Source organism: Tenrec ecaudatus, chromosome 7 (assembly GCF_050624435.1).
Source record: "Tenrec ecaudatus isolate mTenEca1 chromosome 7, mTenEca1.hap1, whole genome shotgun sequence".
Taxonomy (NCBI): Eukaryota; Metazoa; Chordata; class Mammalia; order Afrosoricida; family Tenrecidae; genus Tenrec; species Tenrec ecaudatus.
Window position 1 is genome coordinate 17,749,832 of NC_134536.1, and position 22,543 is coordinate 17,772,374.

The 22,543-nt window shown below is 49.1% G+C and overlaps 1 protein-coding gene across 1 annotated transcript in view; it reads right to left on the minus strand.

The window, feature by feature from the left end:
• Positions 1 to 281: 281 nt before the first annotated feature.
• Positions 282 to 22,543, minus strand: part of PPP1R14C (protein phosphatase 1 regulatory inhibitor subunit 14C) — an 85,091-nt gene continuing 62,829 nt past the window's right edge. Inside the window, exon 4 of the mRNA XM_075553885.1 lies at positions 282 to 1,884. Coding sequence (XP_075410000.1) covers positions 1,810 to 1,884 — 75 coding nt within the window. The 3' untranslated portion in view covers positions 282 to 1,809. The remainder of the gene's footprint in view (positions 1,885 to 22,543) is intronic.

Consider the following 22,543-nt stretch of genomic DNA (forward strand, 5'->3'; position numbering starts at 1 on the left):
CTGCCTCATTCTAAAGCCAGCCCAAGGGTTTATAACAGGTTGGGAAAAGAACGTTTCAATGGCACCCAGGGGTCCTGGCCTAGGGGAGGGCTGGCGGAGAAGTCAGGCAGGGTGGGAAGGGTAGCAGCATGGACCAGGGTGTCCCCACGCTTGTTTAACCCATGGTTAAATGCCCAAAGGCACCTTCAGAGTTTGAAGCTGGCGGCAGGTGCTGGCTGCTCTCGGCCACAGGACAGAGCACGTGGCTGGGTTTGGGGAGGGACACAATTATGTAAGCAGAGTTGTACGCGACTCCATTTATTCGAGTAAATAGCTTGTAAATAAATCATCGGTAAACATTACAAAAGTAAATACATTTTCCAAAGCCTGCCAGTATACGTAAAATCCACAAACAGAGTTCTTTTAAAAAATAAAATATGTTCAGAGCACCCTTGGTATAAAATGCCTGGCCCCCGCCCTCTCTGACAGGGCCACCTGGAGACATTCCCTGGCAGGTGGGGTCTCAGAGGGGGTGGCCTGGAGCCTCCTGGGTGGAGCACGGGGCTTCTGCTCCTACATGTCACCCCACCCAGGTCCCATCTGGACTTGAATCCTTCTCCAAGGAGCTAGTGTGGAGCTGTGGAGGCAGGTGCCCAGACCTAACTCCAGATAAGGGGTACGAGGTGTGCAATCAGGGTCAGGCAGCTCCCTTGCCCCCTACCGCCCTGGGTCCTACCACACCCATTACTAGCATTGAGACCAGCAAGTGCCCATGTGATCTATCATTTTGAGAGATGGTGAGGCTTTATTGTGGAGTGGAGGGTGGAGGATGGAGTGGGCACTGTGCCCCATACCCACCTCGTACCTGCTCCAATGCTCAATTCACCCCCACTCCGCTCTGAGGCTGCCCAAATACAGGAGCAGCCTGAATCTTCTCCTAAGGAGGAAGATTCTTACTTTGCTGCCTTCCTCCAGATCTGCTTCCACGGAGAGAATCCACAGCACGGGGTGGCAAGGACTTCCCAGTCCCACGACAACACACCACTCAGAGAGCGTGGGGACGTCTCTAGCAACCCACAGAGTTCCTCAAATTCAGGGTCCAGACAACACTTAGAAGACCACCAACGAGCCACTAAGGACTAGGCCTGGCAAAGGGGTCCAACCAAGGAACTCATCTGCCGTCCATGCAGCCAGTCCCGGACCAGCTCGCACCATTTTGGAGCATGGCTCATCAACAGGGAAGACACCTGTAAACGCTTCACTTTGGGGCACCAAGGGCACCTGGAAGGTCGGCAGACGCGTGGCAAGAGTGCCTAGTGGCCGCTGTGATCTTCAAAGAAAAGACCAGCCCAAGTCTAATCCACCCATGGGAAGTGGAACTCACCTCTCCACGTAACTTGGTGTCTGCAAATCTACACGAGAAATGTGACATTGGAGTCAAACGGTACAGCTTCAGGGGGGCGGGACGGGGAGTCTTATCCATCTAGTTGTAAGAAAAACATTTGCCCTGTAGAATAGGGTCCTAAATATCGGGAGCTTCGCAGAAACCACTGCCTGCTGGAGCCCGTCTGGTCATCCACCTGCTGTAGCAGACCCTGGTCGCGCTGCAGCCAGAGACGGGGGATCTTCGCTATTAAAACACTACACTAACAGAAACCTTTAAAAACAGCAAAGGAACGCTCTGGAATAAATGTCTAATACAATCCTTCCCCCCACCCTAGGGAAAAAAAATCTGTTCACAAGGACATCTATCCTTTAATAAATGCCGTCTTGTAGTCCAAGCCCCAGGCTCCTTCTTCATCTCCGGAAGGGCGTCCTCCTGGGCCACACTCATACACCCTTCTTCTGCGGAGGGCTCAGCTTCCTCATGCCTCGTATTCGAGAGAGCAGCTCTTTGATAAATTCCTAAAAGAGATCAGAAGTGGGAGTGTGAGCGGGACCATCCGGGTCAGGTGTGTGTGTGTTTGAAGTCTGGCTGAAGGAAGAACGACCAACTGCAGTAGACCCCCACCCCTCACCCCCAAACCATGAACTGGTGGGGAGACGCAAACCCAACTGGAACAATACAGGAGGGCTCCAGCTTCAAAGCCTTTTCACTGCTACGGGATCTTTAACAGTGATCGCCGGGTTCCCGTTACTCACTTGTGTGCCCCTCCCTGGCCCCTGAAATCCCCTGTGGTTCGAAGCAGGCTTCCCTAGCCTTTAACAAGTGCATTCTATCACTTGGGGAGCTCCTTCCGATGTACATTCTGATTGTTCTAATTGGGGTTGGGGGGTTGAGAGTTTAACAAACTACCAGGTGATGCCCATGTTGGTGCCGGAGCCACAACTCGTCCAGTGTGCACCCCAGGTATGGGTTTAGGGTGGTGTGGGGCGGGGGGACACACAACACTGGCAGAGCAAGGCCTAACTGAATCTCCGGGGCGGGGGGGCTGTGAAAACACAGATTTCCGGGCCCCATTCCCAGAGTGTCTGAGTCAGTAGCACCTGAGAATTGGCATTTCTAACAAACTTCTAGGGTAGTGCTCACCAAACACTTTTAGAAATAAGTACTTTAGGGGAGCCCCCCCCTCCAAAGAATTCCATGGTCTAGTGAAACCAGCCTAGAGGGGTTCTCACTTCATCCCACCAGGAACCTTGGCTGTCTTTTGTTGCAAGAGGATTGGCCACCAATCATTCAAATCATCTCCCTAATGTACTTTTGCCGCAGATCCAGCTGACAGCCAGCCAAATAGACCACGGATGGACGATGCGGATCAACCTCTGCGCAGCCAGTCAAGGACAGTCCAGGAGGGAGCACATCATAGCTCGTGCTCAAGTTGAAAATCCAAGAGCCCGTACTCACTGTGAACCCAACTGCCAGCGTGGATCCCCACTCCCGTGTGCCAGGGTGGAACTATGCTCTGGGGGGTTTCCATGCCTGTGGTTTGGGAAGGGGACAGCCAGACTTTTCTTCCACAGTGCCTCTGGGCGGGCTAGGGCACCTCCGACCTTTGGGTAATAGCCAAGTACAGGAACTGTCTGTACTACCAGGGGGTCCTACTTTCCATTAAAAAGCCCCTGAAGAGGCCAGCCCCAATCCCAACTACTACATGGACACCTGCCCCTCCCACAGAAGAACTTATTTCAAAGGACGGCATTGAATCTGCAGCTCCGGGAGAGGGACTTATCTGATCAGAGCACACAGGAGCAGATGAAGGGGGAGCAGGAGAGAGTGGAGCACATCCTGGCCCACCAGGCCTTGAGGACTATGTTCCTGATTAGAGCAGCCAGTCCACAGAGAGGACCACATGGCCCACCCCACTATGAGACATGACATCCTTCACTGACCCATAACCCTACAAGGGACAACACCGGAGACACAGTGTGGGAATTGCGCCTGATCTGATCCCACCACACTGAGGCAAAACACTAAGGGGGTGCAACAGAACAGCAAGAGAATGGAGCAGCGAGGTCCCCAGGGAATGCCGAAGGTGGACTTTGGGGTCAGGGCTTAGTGCCCCAACAGACTGGACTTGAAAACAATCCTAAAGACCAACAAATAGTCCTTGAACTAACTACAAGCTTTTCTTTCTTGTTGTTGTTGTTTTGTTATATATTGTTGTTTGGTTTTGCTCTGTCTTGTTTTTGTGCATGTTATCTCAGCAGGTCTGTCTAAATAAGATAAGTTGGATGAACAATCTGGAGGAGAAAACAATGGGACCGACAGTTCTAGGCGGACATGGGATGGCGGGGGGGGGAGGGGCGGGAAGGTAGTGGCATTAACAAATCCAGGGACAAGGGAACAACAAGTGATCCAAATCGGTTGGGAGGTGGGTGTAGGAGGCCTGATAGGGCGTGATCAAGGGTAATGTAACCAAGAGGAATTGCTGAAACCCTGGTGGGGACTGAGCATGATAGTGGGACAGGAGGAAAGTGAAAGAAAATACAGGAAAAAGCTAGGAGGAAAAGGGCATTTAAAGAGGTCTAAATACAAAATAACGATGTATAAATTACCAAGGGCACATGAGGGAGGGGGGAAAGGGGAGGGAGGGGGAAAAAAAAGAGGACCTGATGCAAGGGGCTTAAGTGGAGAGCAAATGCCTTGAGAATGATTGGGGCAGGGAAGGTATGGATGTGCTTTATACAATTGATGTATGTATGTGTATGGATTGTGATAAGAGTTGTATGAGTCCGTAATAAAATGTAAAAAAAAAGGGGTCTAAATAAAGGCATGTACATATGAAAATATATGTAAATATGAGGATGGGGAAATAGATCTATGTGCATATATTTATAGGTTTAGTATTGAGATAGCAGATGGACATTGAGCTTCCACTCAAGTACTCCCTCAATGCAAGAATACTTTCTTCTATTAAATTGGCATTCTATGATGCTCACCTTCCCGACACAACCACTGAAGACAAGTAAATGTGGTGAAGAAAGCTGATGGTGCCTGGCTATCAAAAGATATAGCATCTGGGGTCTTAGCAGCTTTAAGGTAAACAAGCGGCCATCTAGCTCAGAAGCAACAAAGCCCACATGGAAGAAGCACACCAGCCTGTGCGATCACAAGGTGTCAAAGAGATCAGGTATCAGGCATCATCAGAACAAAAAATCATATCATAGTGAAGTGAGGGGGTACGGAGTGGAGACCCAAAGCCCACTGGACATTCCCTTGCAGAAGGGTCTCAGGGAGGAGATGAGCCATTCAGGGTGTGATGTAGCAATGATGAAATATACAACTTTCCTCTAGTTCCTAAATGCTTCCCCCCGACCCCCTACTATCATGATCCCAATTCTACCTTACAAATCTGGCTAGACCAGAGGATGTACACTGGTACAGAGAGGAACTGGAAACACAGGGAATCCAGGGCGGATGATCCTTTCAGGACCAGTGGTGTGAGTGGCGATACTGGGAGGGTGGAGGGAGGGTGGGGGAACCGATTACACGGATCTACATGTAACCTCCTCCCTGGGGGACAGACAACAGAAAAGTGGGTGAAGGGAGACATCGGACAGGGCAAGATATGATAAAATAATAATTTATAAATTATCAAGGGCTCATGAGGGAAAGGGGAGTGGGGAGGGAGGGATAAAATAGGAGCTGATGCCAGGGGCTTAGGTGGGGAGCAAATGTTTTGAGAATGATGAGGGCAATGAATGTACAAATGTGCTTTACACAATTGATGTATGTATGGATTGTGATATGAGCTGTATGAGCCCTTAATAAAATGATTTTTTAAAAGCCCCTGAAGAACTGAAAACCACTCTCAGACAGCTCCCCCACCAATTGTAGTGCTCAGTCAGCCCCCACCATTAAAACCCTCAGTCAGTACCCCCCCCCAATTACAACCCTCAGTCAGCCCCCCATTAATTACAGCCCTCACTCACTCAGGAGCTCACACTCAACGCCCCAGGGGTCCCCTCCAGCTCAAACACAACACTTACTTAGTGGTTCATTAAACAACATCATTTATTCTCTTCTAAAGACTTTTATGCTATCATTAAAGTCATATGTGCCTTTTCTAGAAAACTTGAACAATACAAACCAGTGACCATCTATGCCTTCAAATTAGCCACGATGAGCATATTTTCTTCTATGGACATTGTTCTCTCCAATTACAAAACTCGTATAAACATATCCTTTGTTCGGTGTGTCAGAAGCTTCCCCCACCCGCCACAATGTCAAGTATTCTTCCTAAAATTTAATTTTAATAGCTTGGTAATTCTTCATTGTATGGGTGTTTTATAACTAGCTTAAAACCCCATTGTTATGTATTTGAATGGTCTGGGCTCTTTGAAATGACAAACAACGCCAAGCTAACAGCTTTGGGCATGAAGCTTTGCCTAGATTTTGGATGACTTCCTTTGGGTCACTGGCCCAGAAGTGTGGGTCAAAGGATATAAACATTTTAATCACTACCATTTCTGAACGTAAAACGAAGCCCTAGTTTAATTCTCTGAACACTGTCTATTCTACCCAATTTACAGAGAATTTTCCAGGATGAAATAATGCCCCATTTTCACATTTCTATTGTTTTCCTTTCAAAAACCCAAATGTGTTTCCTATTGCCCCCTTTACAGTGTGGCTTAAACAATACATCGTATTCTGCACATATACTTTTAATTTTAGGTTTCTGGAACCCGTTACTCAAATGACTGCTGCAAAGAGTTTTGGCATTTTAATATCTATTTCTTCCTTCTTTTAGAGCAAATGCCAGAATCGCAAACCCTATAACTTATCATGGTGACAGCTCGGGCTGGTGTCTTTCACAAAGATCACTTTTAAAAGTAAAGACTCGATTGCATAAGGTACAATAATGACCTTTTAGATGAAACTAATTTGATAATTTAAACAAAAATCAAAGTCTAGCTGAAAACCAATCATGATAGGCACAAGTCTCAGTAACTCAAATTTCTTTTTAATTTTTACTTATCATCTTAAATGATACAGTATCATTACCTTATGTCTATGATATAGCAGTAGGACTGGGAGCCAGTCATTTCAAATTTCTTAACATCTACACCTTTCCCCCCCATTTTATTTGTGCAACATAACACACACAAGAGGGGCCCTGGAGGCACAGTGGCTACATGTTTGGCTGCGATCGCCAAGGTCAGTGGTTTGAAACTGCCAGCTGCTCCCAGGGAGTAAGCTGGGGCTTTCTAGTCCTGTAAGAGTTGCCGTCTTGGAAACTGACAGGGCAGTTCCCCCCTGTCCTATGTGGTCGCTGAGAGGTGGCACTGACTTGATGGCCGTGAGAGTGAGGACACATACGAAGAAACACAGACTCGATGCAGAGAACCGGGAGACACCATCTTCCACATTATCTAAAGTCAGATAAAAAAGGCTAAAGAGAACAATGACAGGAGTCCCAGAGTGACAGGACAACTTCCAGGGGCTTCTAATTGGAATTATGCATATAATTGGCCTGCCATCAAAACAGCAACAGTGTCCAAGAAAGCCCCTAGGTGGTTCTTTCTACCCTCACCCCTGCCCCACACTCTAATTCATTTACTGTCCTCCCCAGATTTCAGCCTCTTTATCTCTGCCGTTCCCATTCCTCTGGATAGACCCGTTTTCCTTCTGGTTTTGAGAAATTTCATTGTGATGTACCTTTTGGAACTTTTACTTGATTTTTTTCTTGTGGTTCAGGCCTGCTCAGCTTCTTAGATGTAAGTTTACAGTTTTCACCTATTTTGGGAAAGTGAATTCTTTTCTACCAGGCTGTTTGATCACAAGGTGTCAATGGGATCAGATATCAGGCATCAGAACACCCCAAACAAACAATTGTATCTATGTGAGTGAGGGAGTTCAGAGTGAAGACCCAAAGCCATCTGTAGACAATTGGACATTTCTTTTTCCTAGGATTCCAATTATACACTTATTATAAGGTGACCAGATTTTAACATGGGTAAAGCGGGACACCATTGATAAAACTCAGATCCGGAGAAATAGCCACATGGCAGCTGAAAACCATATACCCTAGCTTGTCATGCATTCTTTCCAAAAATCGGGACTTATTAAAAATACCACGAGACACAGGAAAAATTGTTAAAAATCGGGACTGTCCTGCCTTAAAGCGGGACGTCTGGTCACCTTAACTTATTAGGACACTTGTCCTACAACTCTCTGACACTCTGTTCATTGTTCTCTTTAGCCTTTTTTATCTCAAATGAGATACTTTTTAAGGTTATGTCTTCAAGTTCCCTAAACTTTTCTTCTGTAGTGTCTTCTCAGCCAGTGCATTTCCCCTCTAGACTTCATAGCGCTCATCTCTAGAAACATGTTGGTCTTTTTTTACGCCTTCATTTACGTCACACAACCAGCCTCTCCTCTAAATTTGATTATATGAAATAGAATTGCAATACCTGCTTTAATGGCCTGGGTGCTTATTCTAACAGCTGTGTCAATTCTCAGTGGGATTGAGTGGAATGATTTAGCTCAGCATACGTTGCATTTTTTTCTGCTGCTTGGCGTAACTGGTCTTTTTTTAGGCAATCATTGTGAATTTATCATGTTGGGTGGGGCATATTTTTATACCTTTTATGCAAACAAAAACAACCCAAATCCACTGCCATCAAATCAGTTCCAACTCATAACAACCCCATTCAGGGCTTCCAAGGCTTTGTAACAAAGCTGAGCAGACAGCCTCATCTTTCTCCTAAGCAGTGCCTGGTGAGTTTGAATCACCTACATTGTAGTTAGCAATCTAACACTTACCCAACACCACCACCAACGCAATGGGGCTACTAAAAGATACAATGTCTGGGGTCTTAAAGGCTTGAAGTTAAACAAGCAGCCATCTAGCAGGGAAGCAAACACGCCCACACAGAAGAAGCACACCAGCCTGTTTTGATCAATGGGATGAAGGTGTCAATGGGATCAGGTATCAGGCATCAGGAGACCCAAAACAAACAATCATATCTATGTGAGCGAGGATGTTCAGAGTGAAGCCCCAATGCCATCTGTAGACAATTGGACATCCCCTCACAGAAGTATCACAAGGAAGGGACGAACCAGCCAGGGTGCAGTATAGCACCAACAAAATACACAGTATTCCTCTAATTCCTTAATGCTTCCTCCCTCTCACTATCATGACCCCAGTCCTACCTTACAAATCCAGCTTGACCAGGGCATGTACACTGGTACAGATAAGAGCCCTGGACACACGGAACCCAGTACAGATAGAACCATCAGAAACAATAATGGGAGCAATGATTCCATGAGGGTAGAGGGAAGGTGGAGGGAGAAGGGGGAGAAAGGGGAACCAAGCCCAATGATCAACATATAGCCCCCCACCACCACCCAAGGACAAACAACAGAAACATGGGTGAAGGGAGACAGCAGACAATTTAAGATATGAAAATAATAATAATTTACAATTTATCAAGGATCCATAAGGGTTGGAGGGTGGTAGAAGGAAGGGAAAAAGAGGTGCTAATACCAAAGGCTCAAGTAGAAAGAAAATGATGGCAACATATGTACCAATGCTTGACACAATTAATGTATGGAGTCTCACAATAGTTATAAGATTCCCCCATGTGTCCGTCTGGGTACATTAGAGAAACAAATCCACAGAAACTCATGTATAAGAGAGTGTTTTATATAAAGGTTAGTACACAACAAGAAAACATCCCAACCTAGTGCTGCCCAAGCTCACAAGTCTAATATTAACCCACATGTCTGACACCAATCCACAAAGTCCTCCTCCATCTCACAAAACACACACTATAATGCCGACTGCAGAAGGAAAGCCGAATCAGTGAACGTGTAAGCATCTCAGCGCTGGCAGGGGTCTCCACACCCAGGGCTACATCAGGGTAGGTCCATGCAGCTTCTCCTCGGGGATTTCTCACAGAAAGTGAGTCTTGCCAGCTGAAGCAGGGAACTGGCTAAGGCAGCGGCACCTCGTGCAACCATCACAAACAAGAGACCCAAGAACTAGAAAGGCGAGGCTCACGGAACCATTTATCTCTCTGCCCTTCAAATAATCCCATGTGCTTATTGGCCAGGTTGGTACCATAAACTTTAACTATCTCACCCCAATACAATGATTTTTTTAAATTATCAAGACAAGCAATCTGGAAATAGCGCTACGTGTGGCCCGAGCAGCATGTACCGCAGGGCTAACAATTCCCCGAGGGCTGACCCTGCTGAGCGCTCAGCCGGTAGCTGTGAATCACAGGATTTTCCAATCTGGCTACTGAGAACGAACGCTCTTCCTGCCAGGTGTGAGTGCCGAGCCCTCTATTACTTGGGATTCCCAGGCTCTGACCAGCTCTCTGTGGAACGCCCAGTGGGGGTCCCTGCAGGGCATTTCCTGTAGAAGTCCAGCTACCCAGCTTCCTTCCACTCCAAAGCATCCATTCGGGAGCCCCAACCTAGGCCAGCAGCCTCCCATGACAAGTCTTAGCTGCACGGTAGTGGCTCCCTTCAGAGGAGACAATCTTGCCAGTCCCCACCTCTCCGTAGGGTGGCACTTGCCCCCTGACGTTACAGGCCTGCGCCCGATGGATGGCGACAGACCCCTGAGTTTCCAACAAGAGAAAGCAGGGTCCAGAGGGTGCCCGGAGAGAGGCAGAGACACGCGGAGTGAGCCCTCCGAGCCAGGAGACACAGAAGGATAATGCACCCACCGGAAGGCAGTCAGGAAAACTGTTGTGAACTGACGGTGTTAGCTGCCATTGAGGAGGCCCCAGTTCATGCTGAGCCCAACCCGAGCTGAACAAATTGCTGCCTGGTGCACACCGATTGAGGTGGGGCCCAGAGGGCTTTCATTAGCCGATGTGTGGAAGTGGACAATCAGGCCTTTCCCCCCTACCTGTCTTAGTCTGAGAGCTCCACAGACACACGTGGCACCTGCAACATGCAGTCTCCACGGCCGGGGGGGGGGGGGCGGTGCCAGGACACTGGCAGGACGCTGACCTCAGGGGAGAGTGCGCTCACCTTTCACCACTGCTGCTGCCAGCCATCAAGTCGATGCCCACACAAAGTCACCCTGGGCTAGGGCAGAGCAGAACGGCCCCTGGGGCTTCCTGAGCTGCGATCTAGACCATGGCAGACGGCCAGGAGCAACGACAGGGTTCACACTGGTGACACTGCCAGGGCTCACCACCAAGAGTCCTTTTCTAGACTACTATCAAAAACCAAAACCAAAAAACAATGGCCATCCAGTTGATTCCAACTCATAGCGCCCTGGAGGACAGTGGAGAACTTCCCCATAAGATCTCTAGTCTGTCTTCTTGTCCTGCTCAGTAATGTCCATCTCCCACAGAGTGGCTGCTGGATTTGAACCACCAATGTCCTTGGGTAGCAGATAAATGCTTACCACTGTAGCATCAGCGATCCTTGTCCCAGACTATAAACCACATGAACCCACTGTCACCGCACCAATCCAGGTGCATAGCAAGCAACCCTATAGAGGATTTTGAAGGCAGAAGCCTTTAAGGGAGCAAATAATCTCACCTTTCTCTCCAGGGGGAGAGATGGCAGATGGGTGGTAGCCATGCACGAGGTGACTGAGACTCGAATCCAGGTCTCCCAACATAAACCAAAACCCAACTCACTAGCTGCAAGTCCATGCCAACTCACAGCAAGCCTGCCCCGGTGAGTTTCTGGTACTATAACTGTTTCTGGGATTAGAATGCTCCGTCTTTCTCTCTCTCCCAACATACCCACCCCGCTACAAGCCAAATCTATTGAGTGATCTTGAATCTCAATGGTCCTACGTCCGGCTCCCCAGGTTGGAAATCTTTATAGTACCTGAGAGCCTCACCTTTCTCCCTAGGAGTGGCTGGTGGGTTTGAACGGCCAACCTTCCAGTTAGCAGTCAGCTGCTAACAGCTAACCCGACAGCACCACCAGGGCTCCTTAAGTCTCCCTGGTAGAAGGTGAGACTTCTTCCACGGAACCACCATACCCCTTTGAGCATGCGGTGGAAGATTAGAAAGCTCTGTATTCACAAGAGCAAAACCAAACAAGTTCACTGCCATCGAGTTGACTGCCCGCTCACAGCGTTCCCAGAGCACGGGGTGAAACACAAGTTTCTGACACTGTAATTCTTTATGGGGATAGAAAGTCCCACCTTTCTCCTTCAGAGTGGCAGGTGGTTTCAAACTGCTGACCTTGAGATGAGCAGCCCAACGCTTAACCCACTGCACTCCCAGGGCTCCTTCCTCCACCCACAGCCCTGTGGGGGAAATTTGACAATCAGAGCAAGTGAGAAATACGCTGCGTCACACTCACACTCGGCAAAATGGCTGGTGTTTTGGCCAAGCTGTGCACAGCACAGCCAAGCTTCTTAGGAGGAAGTGACCAGTGACATGCACACGCACGCACATCTGCACGCCATATGCAGAAGCTGGCTGAGTCCCAGCTCCCAGCCACAGGGATGCTACGATGGCTAAGAGAACCTGCCCTAGCCTCTTGGTCCTGCCTGGTCTAGAACTGTGTTCCCCACACCAAAAGACCAATGCAATCGTCACTGCTTCTGGTGACCCAGTGTCAGAGTTGGACTGGCTCCACAGGGTTTTCCGTGGCTGGTTTCTGGGAAAGAGATTGTGCCCTTGATCTAAGGAGCCTGGGAGAATGGGGAAACCCATCACAAGGTTGGATATATAGCCGCCCCCCACAAGGGGACGAATAACAGAAAGCTTCATCTTTCGCCCATGGTGGGGCTGGTGGTTTTGAACCGCTGATGGTGCAGTTAGCAGCCCGACACATAACCACTATGCCACCAGGGCTCCTTAAAAGCTACCCGCTTTGTGGTCTTTTGCTTTGGCAGCACCAGGCTGCCACAGTGAATGGGGGCAGGGAAAGGGAGGGAGAAGGGGAAGAGAGTGGATGAGAATGGTAACATTAACCAAGTGTAAGCTAGATTTTACCCAGCAAAGAATTCTACCTAGGTTCTCCCATCGTCTCCACCTAGGTCTGAGTCTTCTGCTTTTGTCCTTTTAAAGTTATGAGCTTTTTAAACTTTAAACTCTTTTTGGAAGAACAAGTTAAAACAAACAGGATCTATTTAAGGCAGTGGTTCTTAACCTTCCTCATGCTGTGACCCTTTAATACAGTTCCTCATGTGGTGATGTCCCCCCAACCTTAACATTATTTTTGTTGCTACTTCATAACTGTCATTTTGCTACTGTTATGAAGCAGGTGACCCCTGTGAAAGAGTCGTTTGACCCCCAAAGGGGTCGCAACCCACAGGTTGAGAACTGCTGATTTAAAGTGCTTCATTTCTGAGTTTTGACAATTGGTCACACCCATCACAATCCAGACCCAGAATGCTCCCTTCACCCCCAGAGTTTTCGTCTCCTCTTTCAGCCCCAACCCTCCTCCATCCAGCCCCCTGTTTTTGTCTGGTATTTTGCATTTCGCAGAAAGGAAACCATTTCTTCTCTGTTTTTGCCTTCTTTCATTCAGCGTAATATCAGTATTATCGAGCATGTCAGTTGAGCGATCTTTGCTATTGGTGAACAGTGTTCTGTTGCATGGATGTATCACAATTTGGTGCGGAAGAAGGTGCTAGAGGGTGTTCTGTCAGCACACGGAAAGGACCCACACTTGGGAGAGTTAGGAGACACAAGAAGTAGTTGAGGAAGAAGAACATCTAGGGGGCTCATCTATACACAGACACAGATACATGAATATACGCACACATATAAGACGCACGTGCAGACACACAGTCACACGTGCAAACACACATAGACAGGCATGCCCTCAGATACACACGGACACACATGCACTCAGACACACACATGCTCTCAGGTACACACACAGACACACATGCACTCATACACAGACACACACACAGTCACTTGCACTAATATACACACAGATACACATGCACTGATAGACACACATGCACAGAGTCACATGCATTCAGATACACACAGATACAAGCACACACAGACACACATGCACTCAGATACACGGACACACACACAGACACACAAATGTGCTCAGGTACACACAGACATGCACACCCAGATACACATGCACTCAGATACACACAGGCACATGCATTCAGATGCACACAGACATACACAGACTGACATGCTCTCAGGTACACACAGACACATGCACTCAGATACACAAACACACATAGACACACACATGCTCTCAGGTACACACAGACACATGCACACACAGACACACATGCCCTTGGATACACAGACACAAATGCATCCAGATACACACAGACACACACACAGATACACATCCACTCAGATACACACAGACACACGTACACACAGACACACATGCACTCAGATACACAGACACACGCACAACACACATTCCCTTGGATACACAGACACACATGCATCCAGATACACACAGACACACGCACACACACAGATACACATCCACTCAGATACACAGACACATGCATGCTCTCAGCTACACACAGACCCATGCACACATAGACACACATGCTCTTGGATACACAGACACACATGCACTCAGATACACACAGACACATGCACACACAGACACATATATGCTCTCAGGTACACACAGACACACTCACAGACAGAGTCACATGCACTCAGATACACATAGACACAACCACAAGGGATTAAAGTAGCAACAGGAAGGAAAGAAAAACAATTCTTTGCAGTGAGCTTGGAAAATAGACTTTATGTAACATGTAGCTACTGGTTCATGGGAGACTTTGGAGATTTCTAAAGACTTTCAAAAGAGATTTTTAAGGCCACAGAAACAGTCTTTCTCTTTTCTCTTCTTTGTCCTTCCCTGAACTGCTAGCGACAGAGCCCTGGTGGCACCGTCACTATGTGAGGCTGCTAACTGCAAGGTCGGCAGTTCAAAACCCCCAGCCACTCCTGAGGAAAAAAACTGGGCTTTCTACTGCCATACAGAAGGTACAGTTTCTACCCTGTCCTATAGGATCACTATGAGTCGGAAAAGACTCTATGGGGAGGGAGCTGGGAGTTGAACGACTAGAGAAGGTTCTGAGGGCCAGGCCGTTGCCCTGAAGACAGATGGCAGCTGGCTCCAGAGCAAGGGCCACAGGGCACTGTCCTGTGGACAGTACTGCCACTCCGTCCCGAGCCCGTGTCCACCTGTGCCCCCTCCCTCCTGGCCCCGCAGCTTCCCGATGCCTTGCTCCTCACCCACGCTGGCCGGCACTAGAGCCTGTGGCAGATGGACACCCATTTTGTAATTATCACCCGAGCCAGGCATCTGGTACCCTTCCCGAGTCATTCAGAGTAATTAATCTGCTGTGCTCATTGCTGATCATGTGCCGCTTAGAAAAGGAGCGGCCCATGGGAAAGGGGAACTGCAGCCTCATTGCCGACCCCTGGTTTGGGCCTCATCCCAACGCACTGGCATCATCCTGCAAACACTGACCAGAGAAACAGGCCAGGTGGCCATTACACGGCACCCCTTTGAATACACGATTCTGTGACAGAGGACGTTTAAGAAACCAATGCTTCAAACCAATGCTTGGGGACTCATGTCACCAACTAGTGTCAGATGGCCCCATAAGCCGGGTAAGCACAGCTTACTGGTGCTTACTTGCCCACCTGCGGTAAACAATAGCACACCTCTTTACCACATCCAAGATCCTGCTTCCAGAGGTGAGTGCCATCTGTCTCTCCCAAGCCCACAGCACTGTCCACAGAATCAAAGCCCTTTCCCAATATCCAACCCCTGGGGATGGATAACCCAGTCAGCATGGTAAGCACGAGCTTCTGGTGCTTCCTGACGAATCCTGGGAAACTGTTCGCTGCAGACTAGTAAGTAAGCACTGGCAACCCTGTTCTTATTTTGCAGATGGGTTACTCGGCCCCCCACACTGACCACAGTAGCTCTGTGCGGTATGCCACCTCCTATTGAGGGCACTCAGGAGAACTCTGGAAACTACCAGCCAGCTCTCGGGCAGCATGGGAGGGTGAGGGGAAGAGGCACAGCAGGTAAGGATAAGGAGCCGGATGGGGTCCCTGTGCGGTACTCTGAGGCCTCACGGACCATTCAGGTCACGCAGCTGTCCCCGTACATTCTCCTGGTCCTTATGGGAGTTACATAATCTGGTGCCAAGTTGAGACTGTTGAGAGTGAAGGGGTGAAGGTTAGCCTGTCAGTCAGGTCACTGCTTGGTGACCTCATTTGGAAGTGCTGGGGAGATAAATAGCTCACCGGAGGTGGGACACACACATTCTCTGCTTTGTATTTCTGATGACAAGACACATGGAGCTACACTAGAGCCCTAGAGCTGGAGAAGCCACGTGTAGACCCACGCCAGTGCTAAGACGCTTCCACCTCCACTGGATCCACAAGACTTTCCACCCACTGGCCTGGGATCTTCTTGCATTTGGCATCATTGCATGTGTTGTGTGAGTCTGGAGAGGAAATTATAAACTGGTACTGGGCATATGAACTAATATCGGACATAATGGGCTTGGTCTGGACTGGGCTGGGATGTTTTCCTAATATACAATTGCTTTTATATAAAGCTCTTTCTTATACACACATGAGCGCCTCTGGATTTGTTCTCTAGTCTACCCAAACTACCACACTCCCGAACCTAACCTCCAAGTCACAGCAAACCCGACAGGACAGAGGAGAGCTGCCCCATGTGGTTCCCAAGGTCCACACCTGGTTGGACGTGCGGAGCAGCTGGGGGTTCAAACTGCTGACCTTTTGTGGCAGCTGGGTCCGTCATGGCACCACCAACGCTCCCTGGACATGCGAGGCCATCAACTCTACCTGCTCCTGGCCCTGAGCCCCTCTGCCAAAGGAAAGCAACTGGGGTCACCTCACAGATGCTTCCAGAAGCTACCTGACACATCCTCCAAAAACGCAGACAGTCAACACGGGCATCAGGGAAGGTGTGAGCACATGGGGGTGGAGGGAGAGAAGACTTCCCAGACCTAGCGGAGTCCAGAGATGCCAAGCGACCCCAACCCTGTGCCACTGAGTCAATACTGACTCACAGCAACCTTGCAGCCCCGAGGGACACTGCTCCGGGCTTCCTGGCAGCAAAGAGCCTCAGCAGTTCTCCCGAGGAACAGCTGGTGGGTTTGAACCACCAACCTTGTGGTAAGCAGTGCAATGCGCCTCCAACGGTGTCTCCAGTGTTGGTGATGAATGAGGGAAACAGAAGGCAGTGTCGCTGTCCGGAGGAGATGGGAACAAGTGGCAAATATTCCAAACAGCCACGCCTAAAGAACCAACGATGTGATTCTGAACGTAACATGGTAAGTCTCCATGAACTGACTACCCAGGTCACGCAGGCAGCCAGCTTGCCAAGCCACAAACCAACGCTGGCCACCCTGCTTCTGGTTCACCTTCACCCCTGGGTGACAGTGGGATGTGTTCCCAGCAGTCAGAGGCCTGAACCAGTCCCAAGAACGTGCTCTCCTGGTTACCATGAGGGAGTCGTTTTCCCATTGGAGGGGAAAGAAGTGCTTATCCTTGTGAGTGGCTTGCTAAGGCTCCCTCAGACCTCCCTCCCTGGCCCATGGCCTGAGAAGAGGCCACAGGTCTGCTAGGGGCAGTCTTGGCTCGAAGGACATCTGCCCACACAATCCCTCACGGTCACAACGGCCTCCCAGTTATTCTGCCTCCTTACACTTAGGCCACGGCACCCTGCTTCCGGCGCCTTCCTTCAAGGATGGATGTGGGCAGCCCCATTCCTTCATTTACAGGTCCCGACCACTGCCCTCAGACTAATTTATGAGTCACCCCGAGTCTGCCCCATGCGCGTGTGCAGAAACAGAGCTCACGTGCCCCCATCAGATTCAATTTACCGGCACTTAAGTCTTCCCTCTCTCGCTAATAGGTTTCTTATAATTCAGACACTGAACTAACCCCACATTTAAAAACACAGCCACACAGACAAGGAGTGGTGGGGGCGGGGGTGACGGGTGGGGGATTGGGCACACGTGTCCCTCACACGTCACAGTCACTCAGGACAGCGGGTTGGATTTGCAGAGGTTCCCGCTATCCACCAGGGAGGAGGATTGCCACCGCTCACCTCTGGAGCCTGCCGACATAAAACCAACCCGCTTCCAAACGCGTTGCAGTGTGCTCTCGGCAAAGACGCCCGCTTGTGGATTCAGAAATCCCAAAGCCCTGCAACCCATCGTCTCCCACTCATTTGAAAAACCCACCCAGTCGTCTATCCCGACGGGCTAAACCTCGAGAAGAGATGGTCAAGCCGTCTTAACCGAGCCGCTTTTAAAACATGAACCCCGCCTCCTGCATCTTGGGAAAACGAGGGAAAGTGTGTAACGAACACAGTCGTTTGAACAGGCCGAGCAGGTGGACTGAACTGCAGCGCCTCCACCTCGCCCTTTAGGAAATTGGACACCACCAGGTGCTGGAGCAGTCCCTGGGTGGCAGAGTGGGCCACACTCTGGGGCCTCACCCCAGAGACACCTCTGCGTCCACCCAGAGACACCTCACAAGCAAGCCCTGGCCACTGACACCTGAAACATCAACCACGGAGAAATCTATGAAGTGCAGGCCTACAAGCGGGAGGGAGAGGGGGTAGCCACCACGAGATGGAACTGACTTTGATGACAAAACAGCCACTGTGACTGGATAGAATGACATCGCTTTCTTCTTCATCTTCCTCTTATGTCAGGGCCACTGCCATGAATACAGCGGCCTCCTGCTTCAGAAGGTCCAGGGCTGCCCACCTGGGCCAAGCTTACCTAACCCTTCCAGGTTGGCCTTCCCCAGTGGAAACTCTCTTCATCCGGGTGATAAATACAGGCAGTCCCTAGACTGTGGACATGTGACGTACATAACAACCCGTAGTTCTGAACCCAACCCTGTGAAGTCTATGATAGTACACAATGAAGGAGTAGCCAATGGTTTAGACAACAAACAGGTGCTACTTCGCGACATGCATCAGAACATTGCAGAACGAGTGTGTTCAGGAGCCCTGGGGGAGTCGTGGTTCCCAGCTGGGCTGCAGTTGGAAACCCCCAGCCACCCTGCAGGAGAAAGATGGGGCGAAGAGTTACCCACAGGGTACACACAGAGGCAGTTCTATCCTGTCCTCTACGATCTCTCTATGCGAGAATGAAGGGGAAGGCAGTGAGTGTGGCTTGGGGTTTTTATTCATGTGTTTGAAATACTTCTGAGTATCTAGAAGTGCTTTATTAATATTTTATTGTTTTGAGTGTGAAAATATACACTATGTACTAAGACAGCATTGACCTCGCTGTTTGAAGCTATAAATTCCATTTACAGCCGGGCTTCGGAAGGGAATCGGGTTGGGATCCGAGGGCTGCATTAGCTAGAATAGCCTCTGTTCACTCGGTGACATTTCAGAAGGCCAAGAGAAAGAGGCAGGTACTTACAACAAACGCTGCTACAACATTCTAGAAACATCAAAAACAATCAAAATGTGAGGCTGGTGTTTCCCCATCCGTCCTCCATGCAGGCCCCTCCACTTCCACCTCACTAACCCTTCCCTGAAGAACAGGCAGCCTCCACTCTCTCCCGTGGACAAGCTTGTGGGCCCAAAGCACTGACCTTGCATAACCTTGGGCTCCAAGAGGACCTGCTGGGCCAGTGAAACTCAAAGCAGAAGTCCGATCGGAAGGTTACGGTAACTGTGCTTAGGTTGCTGCGGCTGCGTTAGAGTCCCAAAGGGTCATCTTGGTAAATTTTATGAAGGACACAGAATGACCATGGGGGCTTCTTAGGAAGAATTTTTAAGGAAATGGGAAACTACATTGGCGGGGAAAAGACCTGGAAAGTTGTGCTAAGGGATGTTCCCAGCAGGACAACACACCTGCTCTTCTTTGAGGGTAGCAAGAATTCCGCCAGGAAACGTCACCTCATCCTGCCTCCCGCCCTGACCTTGCCCCTCCGGGCTTCTTTGTGTTGCCCAAGCTCAAAGGAACTGAGAAGAAATATGAATTGTGTTCTCCGAGCATGCCAAGACCACCATTTTGATGTGGTGTCGGTGTAAATCAAGGAGGGTACAATTCTTCCGGAAGAGTGAGAAACAGAAACGCCACCTGTAGCCCACAGCAATGCCACGTCAAGTGGCCTGCAAGGTTTCCGAGACTCTCAACCTGTACAGAAGCCACATCTTTCTCTCAAGGAGCAGCTGGTAGGTTCAAACCACCAACCCTTCAGTTAGCAGCTGAACACTTACCCTCTAGGCCACCAGGGCTGGGACGCTATGGATCCCCTATGACCACATTCTATGAAGCAGTTTGGTTCCTAACTCAGAGAACCATCCAATAAGCTAACAGTGTGGCATTTCTAGCCTTTTATTCATGTTTTAATATACTTTTAGCAAATTCTCACCAGTCTTCAGGGCAACTTTATCCTTCACCAGACAAGAAGTTATTTTATTTTATTGTGTTTTTTTAAGATCATTTTATTGGGGGCGCCTACAGCAATTATAACAATCTGTATATCAACTGTGTTCAAGCACATTTGTACATATGTTGCCAGCATTACTTTCTGAACATTTACATCCGATTTGAGTCTTTGATATCAGCTCCTCTTTTTACCCCCCCTCTCTCCCACTCATGGCCCCTTGATAAATAATTATACATTATTATTATTTTCATATCTTCCACAGACCGCTGTCTCCCTTCCCCTGAGGTTCCTTCCCCCCTCCTCTGCCCACCTTCTCCATACCCTCCTGGTATCACTACTCCCATTTCTGTTCCTGAGTGACTTATCTGACCTGGACTCCATGTGTCCTGAGCTCTTATCTGTACCTGTGTGCATGTTCCAGCCTAGCCCCAAGTGAAAGGCAGGACAACTGGGGTCATGATAGTGGGAGACAAGGAAGCCTCAAGGAACCAGAGGATATTGTGTGTTTTGCTAGTTATTATTTTTCTTTATGTATATATATACACATGTTTTCTATTTATTTTTTAATTCAATTTTTTGTTTTCTTTTTGTGTTGTCTACATTATTGTGGGTTTGCCTACCTGTAAAAGATAGGCATGGGAAGCAAGACCATGGAGAAAGCAATGGGACTGAAGCTTCCAGAAGGACTTAGAAGTAGGAGGGGGCTGGGGAAGGGAGGAGCAAGCAAAGAACACCATAGACAGAAGGAGTTGTTTTAAAAATGGACTCAGCATTTGCTGCCAAGTCCCAGGCACCAGGACTTAGACAGATGTTAAACACCCATTTATCCAACAAAGGAATAAAAAGAACACAGCCCAATGCCAGCCGCGTGCCCCGCGGCCACCCCCAGAGCTTCTGTGGGTTTTAAATGGCCGGTGTGCACCATCTCCAGCTCAATGAGCAGAGACCCCATCCAGCCATCAGCTCAGGGACAGGGACATGATTACACTGCATGCCCATCCACACAGACAGATGCCGGGCCATCGTTTTAAAGGCAAGGAGAATCTGCTGGGTGGACCGAGATCTGATGGGAGTAGAACCAGTATACCATGGTCAACTCCAAACTTCTCTGAACAGTGGCATGAAGTCACCAGGGTGCCTCTGCCAACAAATGAGGCCTGCCTTCCTAACAAGGGAGGGAGCAGTCCTGACTGGAAAAAGCAAGGGGCGTTTCCCGGCATCAGGTACTCCAGACCTCACCAACACCAGAGCTTGGCGTGCCAATGGTCTAGCAGCTGGTGGGAACCCTGAAAGGCCTCCTACTTGCAGTCTTGGTCCCTCTACATGAAGTCCTAAGGCACGGCCACTCCAGGCTTTGGTCACGCTGCCACCTGTACTTTACAGGAACACGGCAAACACGTGGACAGACAGATAGGAGGTCTGCACCTTCAACTATTAAAAAGAGACGTTTCAGATATGTGCATAAGCAAATGTGGTGAAGAAAGCTGATGGTGCCTGGCTATCAAAAGATATAGCATCTGGGGTCTTAAAGGCTTGCAGGTAAACAAGCAGCCACCTAGCTCAGAAGCAACAAAGTCCACATGGAAGAAGCGCACCAGCATGTGTGACCACAAGGTGTCGAAGGGACCAGGTATCAGACATCAAAGAACAAAAAAGCATAACATTGTAAATGAGGGTGAGTGCAGAGTAGAAACCCAAAGCCCACCTGTAGGTAACTGGACATCCCCTTACAGAAGGGTCACGGGGAGGAGAGGAGCCAGTGAGGGTACAGGGTGGCAACAATGAAACATACAATTTTCTCTAGGTCTTAAATGCTTCCTGCCCCCCACTATCACGATCCCAATTCTACCTTACAACTCTGGCTAGACCAGAGGATGTACACTGGGACAGATAGGAACTGGAAACACAGGGAATCCAAGACAGATGATCCCATCAGGACCAGTGCTGAGAGTGGTGATACCAGGAGGGTGGAGAGAAAGTAAGGTAGAAAGGGGGAACTGATTACAAGTGTCTACATATAACCTCCTCCCTGGGGGATGGACAGCAGAAAAGTGGGTGAAGGGATATGACAAAATAATAATAATGTATAAATTATCAAAGGTTCATGAGGGAGGAGGGAGTGGAGAGGGAGGGGGGAAAATGAGGAGCTGATACCAAGGGCTCAAGTAGAAAGAATGTTTTGAGAATGATGAGGGCAACAAATGTACAAATGTGCTTGACATACAATGGATGGATGTTTGGATTGTGATAAGAGTTGTACGAGCCCCCAATAAAATGATTAAAAAAGAAAGAGAGAGCGAGACGTTTCAAAGGCCACAGACTGAGCAGGCGGGCGATGCCCCTGGCAGAAGGCTAGGCAGACGCCCTTGGGCCCAGAGGAGATGCGTTTTCTGTCCATGTGGGTGCTCTCTGTGGACAACCATGAAAGTGCAGGGTGAAGATTAAGGAAGGAAGCATTTGAGATGAAGCTTTGTAAGGGAAGTGGGGACTAACACCAGTCTGTGGACAAAGTCCACTCCCACGGGCCTCTTTGTCGCTTTCCTCCCTGGCCCAGTGTCTGGGGAACCCCCCTTCTCGTCACCTCCCCCTTATTGCCTGATTGGTTCTGTGAACTGCTAATTAGGCAGCCAGCCCGTCAACATGGTGCTCACACAGCCTCTCCCATCTGGCTGCCCCACCACCTGCCCTTGATTTTGACCACGCTCACTGGGGCTGCTGCAGGCCTTCAGGTCCAGATGATCTCCAAATGAGAGCCATTTGATTC